The 7,978-nt window shown below is 43.5% G+C and overlaps 3 protein-coding genes across 3 annotated transcripts; 1 reads left to right on the forward strand and 2 right to left on the reverse strand.

Moving 5' to 3' along the window:
- Positions 1-914: 914 nt before the first annotated feature.
- Positions 915-2,216, reverse strand: FOMMEDRAFT_80051 (terpenoid synthase; the record flags this gene model as incomplete). Its single annotated transcript, XM_007264843.1, has 4 exons — positions 915-1,325; positions 1,378-1,660; positions 1,717-1,891; positions 2,045-2,216. The coding sequence occupies 4 exons, from the start codon at positions 2,214-2,216 to the stop codon at positions 915-917; spliced, it is 1,041 nt and encodes a 346-aa protein (XP_007264905.1).
- A 1,655-nt stretch (positions 2,217-3,871) lies between these two features.
- FOMMEDRAFT_105372 (mitochondrial tricarboxylate transporter) lies at positions 3,872-5,462 on the reverse strand. The gene is made up of 9 exons (XM_007264844.1): positions 5,308-5,462; positions 5,199-5,253; positions 4,987-5,145; positions 4,822-4,852; positions 4,699-4,759; positions 4,510-4,630; positions 4,280-4,446; positions 4,073-4,211; positions 3,872-4,011 (listed from the first exon to the last, which is right to left on the reverse strand). The coding sequence occupies exons 1-9, from the start codon at positions 5,373-5,375 to the stop codon at positions 3,931-3,933; spliced, it is 882 nt and encodes a 293-aa protein (XP_007264906.1). The 5' UTR covers positions 5,376-5,462; the 3' UTR covers positions 3,872-3,930.
- A 253-nt stretch (positions 5,463-5,715) lies between these two features.
- Positions 5,716-7,234, forward strand: FOMMEDRAFT_154311 (ERG4/ERG24 ergosterol biosynthesis protein; the record flags this gene model as incomplete). Its single annotated transcript, XM_007264845.1, has 4 exons — positions 5,716-6,297; positions 6,358-6,814; positions 6,879-6,960; positions 7,033-7,234. 4 exons carry the CDS (start codon positions 5,716-5,718, stop codon positions 7,232-7,234), a joined length of 1,323 nt encoding a protein of 440 aa, XP_007264907.1.
- Between the last annotated feature and the right edge of the window lie 744 nt (positions 7,235-7,978).

A 7,978-nucleotide genomic window follows, 5' to 3' on the forward strand; every position in this document is an offset into this window, starting at 1 on the left:
TCTCTATACAAGCATTCTACTAAATGACTTGTCTTTGGTTAAGGTTATAAAGTAATACTATAATAGAGTATGTGTTTGACCTGACAGATAAAGATCTTAAAAGGTTTTGTTACCTTTTTCTAACTGACTTAATACTTACTCCTTTCTGTCCCCTCTCTCTACTAATAGATTGATCACCTATTAGTAATGATTAGAGGTTTATAATACTAAGCTAAAGTATTTATTAATAAGACAATAAAGGTGACTTAAGGATCTGGCTAATCTTTAGACTTGTAACTATTAGAGTTTTGTTCATAAACTACTTGGTTCCAAGTCTTGAGTTAGGCTTTCCAAACTTAGTTCTTGTATTTTACAATTCCTAACATTTACTATTTATATAATTGTATACTTTTTGTATTTAGATTTTAAGTCTTACAACTCAAATTTAGTTAGTTTTAGCTAGCTACTCACTGTTCTACTCACATTTTACTAAGTCAAAAAAATGTCTGTCTTATAACATAAATATATGTTTCCCTCCCTAAACCTAACTTACACTTAGTCTAATACTCAAACTAAACAGTTTAAACTTATTCTAAACCTAATTAAGAGAGTAGAGCCCTGTCAAACCTCTCTCCTAGTAACTTCCTACTATGTTTATAACAAGGGCTACTATATGCTAGAATTACATAAGTCGTCAGTCAGGGTTGTCCCTAATTGGGCTGTGGGATTCAGGGTCCAGATGTGAAAAGTCAAGAGTCTATTTATGCCGTGTCACACTGTCACACTGTCACAGTATCATTTTTGATTTATTTGACGTTCCCTTTCTAGACATACTATACTATCTATCTTTCATCAGACTGATTCGATCATTTGTGCAATACATTCTTGAAGAAATGAAATATTCCTTCGACTTAGGTGATCACAAGATTTCTATATCACGCACTGGTTTCCAGCGCCTCAATGAGGGGAACAACGACGTTCTCCTTTCGGAGAGTCTCGTCGTTCCGTAGCGGAGCAATCTTTTGCAGAAGAGGCACCTGGCGTGTCTTTTGAATATCGAGACCTTTTCCCCCAAAATAGCGGCCGCTTTCAAAGTACCAGGAGTCACATGCCCGAACCAAGTTCCCAACACCATCCAAATATAGTTGGAGTTGTTTGTCGATGTCGGAGCCCCAGGATGGTACGCGCCCCATGGTTTCGAGATATTGTTTCTCAAGGTCTGCATGAAAAGTGACGACCCAGGCCTGAGCTTCCTCCAAATCAAAGCCAAACTCGTTCATTGTAATCGTAAGGATGTTGTGGCGGTCGTCGCCAATCGCCTGTTCTTTGTTGTACGAAACTATGTCCTGGAAACCGATATCATAATTTGCTCAGAGCCCAACATCCTAGAGTGCGCACGTTACCGAGAACGATGAAATCTGCAGAGAGCCTTGTCAACTCCTTAATAGCCGGATGGTGGAGAACCTCGTCTGGGATATCGGATCCTAGTTCGCATATAACAAATGAACTTCTCGCTCCAACGTTCTCACGACGGGTCTTGAAATACGATGGAACAGAGCGGTGAGTATCGTTGTCGCGATCTCTTGCTTGTTCGACGACAGAGTCGAGATACACAATGAAAGTCTCGATCATATGACGTTGGGCCGTTGGAGTTGCGGTCTTGATTGCTAACTCCCAGAACCTAATGCACCGAGGTCAGCAAAGTCAACATATATAGTACAAGTCGAATGTACTGACTGTCTTGCCACCTCACCTAGGATGACTTCACCCTCCGGACGGGGCTTGTGTGGGTTCTTGAATGCGTCAATGACGGCATCAACCATTTCGCGAACCACAGGTGCTGGCTCTACGTCGGTGTACTCATCGATGACAAAAAACAGATTCATCAGGTCGCAACCAGTTCGAAGATGTTCTGCGCCAACAGCATCAGCATTGATCGTATTTCATAGTCACTAAGCAAGTCTGTCTACCTCTTGACACGTGTGGATACGCAAGAGCAGCAAGAAGTGCTGATTTGTAACAATTGTTAATGACATGGAGAACTGATTGTGAGATCCGTACTCACGGAAGTCGCACTTGTCAAAAGCGTGCTGGGATCGCTCAGAGAACGCCTTGAAGCTGCGAAACCAGGCGTCTGACTCCGCCTTGACCTCATCATAGTATGGGTTAATGGCTCGTTTCCAGGGCCAATTCGCCAACATGTCGGGAATGTAAAGCATTTTACTTGTGTTAGCCATGTCTGAGGATCTATGCTGCGATTTGCGTCGTGTAAGGGCGTGTATTTATACTTCAGCCATTTACAACTAACTACTACTCAACTTCTGTCATCTGATTACACTCGCTTGGGGAGCACCATATGATCTCACGTTACACCCTAGCAAGAATATGATCAACGACACCTGCAGGGAAGCTCACAACGTGCAAACTTCCAGGTACATAACGTAAAGAGGAACAGGTTTTTCTGGAAGGAGTGTCCCTTCTTCAATATATAAAGTCAATAGCAAGTATAGTTATAACAATAACAGGAATAATGGCACCCTACCTTTTGCTAGATTAATTCTCTATCGAGAATCTTGTAGATGGCCCTTCATTGATATCTTTCCGCTCTCATATGCATTAGATAACAATTAAAGTATTTGTATACTTTCTATTAGTTTACAATTGGTTGACGTTAATAATGGTTGGGGAATTGCCACATCCAGTGGGTCACTGCAGTGAAGGCACAACTGATTCACCAATAGATAACGGACTAAAGGTGATACATCTTCAGATACTGTTCGAGAATTTGTAGAGAACCTTAAGAAGACTAGTTGCTTTCCATAATTGTTAAGCCTGATCCATATTTAGTATGGTTAGTTGTCATGAGATTGTTGCCACAAGACTTGCCACTATCTTTGCATGTGCAGCTGTCTGGGGATGTACAAGACAAGATACATCTGCACGTTAACTCTCACTGCCTACAGACGTTTTGGATAAAACATGCATGAAGGACATTGCCGAAAGGAGTCTAGGCAGCAGACAAGAAATGAACAAAGTATTACATAGGTTGTTATTTCGTTCCTAATCAATAGTAATATAGACAGTGTCATAACTCAACCAAACGATGGACATTCTTAACTCTTTCATACTTGTGCATAACCAATTACTGTAGAAGAGTCAATAATTTCCTGGTAGTCGGTGCTCTGGTAAGTACATAGGTGAGATAGAACTACATTATTTCCGTGTATTGTTACATCATTTGTGCTGCAAGGATAGTTTTATAATGCTTGTACTCCTTTATTATCAAGACCAGACATAACACAGGCAGATGGTGAGAGAGGGTACAGTGCCCTAACAAGGTTAAAACTACACTAGTTTTGCCTCCATCCAAACTTTGTCAAGGCTGGACAATCTCTGGAAGGGAGGATCCTAGCGTTATGATATTTGGTTTAGTAAGAATGTATGACACTAATTGGCCGAGCCCTTCATTTCTAATTATAAGGATCTGTCCCGGAAGAATCTCGCAGATGCAGGTTTGTGGCTGGCAATAGTCGGTGGTCTAGAACTGTTCATTATAGAGCCACACATAAATCCCGCGATAAGGGAGGTTGAACTTCCGAGAAACGAGGCAGGGAAGGTCAATTTTATTCTATGAGTACAGCGTTGAATTGAGTTTTTCCGGTGTTGAGAATATAGCCTTCCACTGGAGTTCTAGAACCTTTCAAACGCAGGATCTCTCCGTGGAATGGATGCGCATCTCTAATGTTATAGAGTGATCTGAGGATAAGACCATGCTAGTAGGTACTGCGCTCGAAGGTCCGAAGAAGTGTGGCACAGTTAGCCCCAAGACGTCTCAGTAAGAAGTTTCGTCGTAGTTACTCAATTCCATTGTTTATGCTTTTTGATACGCAGATAAACGTTCACGTCAGCAGGGACCTCTAACTTGCACAAAGCATACAATACTGATTTTCTCTATGATTCCTTCACTTTCTCTCGGCCCCCGATAGCTGCAATCACCTTCTCATACACGGTGAATACAATCCCTCCGCTCATCTATACCCAACAATCATCATTAAACAACATGTGCGATCTTCAGGAAGGCGAGTGAACATACCACAAGCCGTGCCAGTCGTGGAGTTGTACCAGTCCAAAATCGTAACAGGCCTTCTTCAGTAAAGATCCTATATGCGCAGTGGAAGGAGTTGCGATATTGTTGTCGTGCTTCTAGGGATTGCATTCGTGTTTTTATGACACTTCAGTCCACCGTAAGCATATAATCCATCGTATCCCCCTTATTAAAGATGGAGGGAAAAATACTCACTCTAGAGGCATGGTAGTATAGACGGTGACTAGCCCCGCCATGGCGCCAATTCCAAATGTAATACTCGCTGGTATTGGTTGGCCTGGACGCGCATTCCCTTGTACGAATTGCTTGAGTGTCGTGTATGTTGTAAATCGTACTGCTGAGTTCGCGCCTTGGCGCATCATCTAGTCCAAATTCCAGACTTCAACCACAAATCGAGGTTTGTTATAAAACCTGGAGATACGTACGACAGGAAAGAGTCCTCGGTAAATCCCGAATATGCCCTCCTGTCTGACAATACTGACGGTGCCGTGCACTAGGCCGCGATATTGAGGTACGGGTCGCTTAGCATCGTCGATGAGTTTGGTCCTGCAAGGAACGAGATGAACAGATAATCATTGATATTAACAACAATGGAGATTATTATATGCCCTAACTTTATTGTTTCTGAAGGTGTTACAGCGAATATGGCCTCCATCAACCCTGCCCCGAGGCCAGCTGTAAAATGAGACAGTACTTAGTCCTGTCCTGACTTATGCGTGCACTTTGGGAATATGCACCTAGTAGACTTCGAGGCGCGCTGACCTTTCCCTGGAACACATTGTCAGACACCCGTCATATAAACCAAATATTCGAACTCGTAATTCTCTTATAGTAACCCGAAGAAGCAAGAAATGCTGCGCAATAATGTACACATCGACAGATACCAAAATTAGATAACACACCTGTGAGTCCGACAGTATATACTTGAAATGATCGTAACTCAGGAATCGTACTCCCGCCTTCGTAGCATTTCCGACGATAAGAGCAGTACATCCAGAATACAACCCGGTTATTCCTCGTGTTCGTATGGTATCACGGATAATCTGAATTGGTTTCTCTTTCTGCATTGCCTGTTATTATACACACGTGAAGTTCTATGAGAGATCGAGAATACCTTTCCGCCAAATTGAGATCGTGTCTTGACGAATTCGGCAGGGTACGTTATGAATCTGCATTGCAATACGATAAAGTATTTCGAAGTAGCCCACAGGATAAATACGCACGCTTCGACTGCACCAGCTGTTGCTCCCGCAACTAAAGAATGCATCGGCTTCTCCTTTTTGGCCGCCATTTTAGAAGAACTTTTATGGTCTGCTATTAATGAGATGTTGAATTTATAAGAACAACCGTAGGAAGACCTGTGGCACGTCCAAGAGTTGAGCGGACTCAGCAGAGAGGAAGGCGACGCGCCAAAAAATGGTGAAATATATACATCACGTGCGCGTCGTCATCACTCAGGATCGCCGAAACTTTAAGACAACGGATGAATTCCCGACGCTCTCATCGCCTTCTGCGTCGTACGACAACGACGACAGGCCATTTCTCATCTCACACGCTGCGTAGCGCGAAGGGAAACGGGATAAAAAGGCCGTAAAGAAAGGCGATTTGTGGAAACCATCCATCTACCCATCATGGCCACGTCTTCCTCATCAAAAGAGAGCGCCAACACGCTCAACCCTCGCACAACATCATACGAATTCTGTGGTCCTCCAGGCGCACTCGCAGTTTCTCTAGGCGTTCCATTCCTTACCTATGCCTTGTATTTCTCTTGTTCGGAAGCTGCGGGCGGATGCCCTCCTGCTCCTTCCGTACTCCTCGACAGACTCAGCGCTGCTGTCACTGACCTCAACTGGTGGAAGAGCCTATGGGATACAGAGGCCGCACTCATGTACCTCGAATGGTACGCTTTCTGCGTCGCTACATGGGCCCTCCTTCCCGGCGACTGGATAGAGGGCGTAACGATGCGTACAGGAGAGAAGAAAAAATATAAAATTAACGCTTTCTCAACGTTCTTGCTTTCTCTTGGTCTCGCGTTTGGTTATATCTTTACCAACGGTCCTAAAAGCTTCACGTTTATTTACGAAAAATGGACTGGATTCGTCACTGCTTCAGTCTTGATGTCTGTAGCGCAGGGCTTATATGTCTACATATCTTCTTTTGGCGAGGGGAAACTCCTTGCGTTAGGAGGTAATTCCGGAAATCCCATCTACGATGTATGTTATTCCAGAATAATGTAATTTATCGTGGACTTGCATTAATCCATTTCTATTCAGTTTTACATCGGTCGGGAATTAAACCCATCCATCGGCTCTTTCGATATCAAATCCTTCAATGAACTCCGACCAGGTCTAATTCTCTGGGCACTCATCGACATCAGCATGCTCTGCGAACAAGCCGTCCGACGCGGAGGTTTCGCCAACGTCACCGACTCTCTCTACCTCGTCCTCCTCTTCCAAGGTCTATACATCGCAGACGGTTTATACAACGAACCCGCCATTTTCACGACAATGGATATCACGACCGATGGATTTGGTTTCATGCTTGCTGTAGGCGACCTCGCTTGGGTTCCATTTGTTTATTCCCTACAAGCTCGGTACCTCGTGTTCCACCCCGTTGAGCTTGGATGGTTCTGGTGTGCGGCGATCGTTGGTGTGAACTTGCTTGGGTATTATATATTTAGGGATGCGAATGGAGAGAAGAATGATTTTAGGAATGGTCGGAACCCGAAGAGTTAGTATTCCAATCTTATCTGTATCTGTTGTTGACTGATTTATTTCTTTTTCTTTTCGTAAAGACCTCAGTTACTTCCAGACAGAACGCGGCACCAAGCTACTCACAAGTGGCTGGTGGGGCCGCTCGCGACACCCGAATTACTTGTACGTACAGTTTCCTCTCCCTCATATGTATGCAACATCCATCCTAATTGAATGGTGTTATTCTTTTCATAGTGGCGACATACTCATGGCCCTCGCATGGTCTCTCCCAACAGGCTTCGACACACCCATAACGTACTTCTACGTCACCTACTTTGCTGTCCTACTCATTCATCGCCAGATGCGCGATGATGAGAATTGTGAGAAGAAGTATGGAAAGGATTGGGAGACGTATAAGAAGTTGGTGCCGTATCGTATTATACCTTATGTGTATTAACGAGTTAGCGGTGTTTGGTCTGTGCTTTGGAGCCGATGGAGGTGTTATGATGGGATGATGTGGTGGAGGCAGTTTTCTAGTTTGCATTATTTTGGAGCTTGTCAACTTGTTCTAGACACAATTTTATTAATTTCCTTGGTTTAGGAGTATACGGTGGACACTGTAAACAGTTGAAGGCAAGTCCCATCCACCTGAATTGTCTCAATATACATGCTGTCTGAACTGACTGTTCTATGTACATAAGTAAATATTGTATCAAGAACAGCTCCATATTATATAGCTTGAGAGACCCTATCCTCAAACTCACTCGAGATTAGGGGGTCATTCCTTGCATCAAACCAGATTGCCGACAACGTATGTGCATGCTGGTCTTCTGTGTCTGAACCATTCATACTGTCACCCATAATCACAACATCCCTGTCCTGCCAACCATGCCAACCATGCAATTGGAGGACGAATCGTGCGATCAATGTACATGACAGCCTGTTCTCATAATTAAAAGAAAAGCCTGTGTTGTTTTGGGAATTTATACAAAAGAAGACTTACGGCAATGTGCATGCGTTTAGAAGACGTTGGAAGAACGAACCAGACTGGAGTAGCCAATTTAATAATTAGCAAAGGTACGAGTTGTACAGACACACAGGTGCATGCTAAAAACATTGTGAGCTGATGTATCTCTATAGAGAAAGTGTTGAGGGACTCACAAAGTTCAGGACAATGGTAGTAGTTGTGATTAATGACATA

This window comes from Fomitiporia mediterranea (assembly GCF_000271605.1).
Source record: "Fomitiporia mediterranea MF3/22 unplaced genomic scaffold FOMMEscaffold_4, whole genome shotgun sequence".
NCBI lineage: Eukaryota > Fungi > Basidiomycota > Agaricomycetes > Hymenochaetales > Hymenochaetaceae > Fomitiporia > Fomitiporia mediterranea.

What these genes read in the sequence shown, in the direction of transcription:
- FOMMEDRAFT_105372 (XM_007264844.1), bottom strand. Translation starts at nt 5,375, where the DNA reads ATGGCGGCCAAAAAGGAGAAGCCGATGCATTCTTTAGTTGCGGGAGCA. An exon ending in ACAGCTGGTGCAGTCGAAGC is followed by an intron (nt 5,254 to 5,307) that starts GTGCGTATTTAT and finishes ATTGCAATGCAG; the next exon opens with ATTCATAACGTACCCTGCCG. An exon ending in ACACCTTCAGAAACAATAAA is followed by an intron (nt 4,631 to 4,698) that starts GTTAGGGCATAT and finishes CGTTCCTTGCAG; the next exon opens with GACCAAACTCATCGACGATG.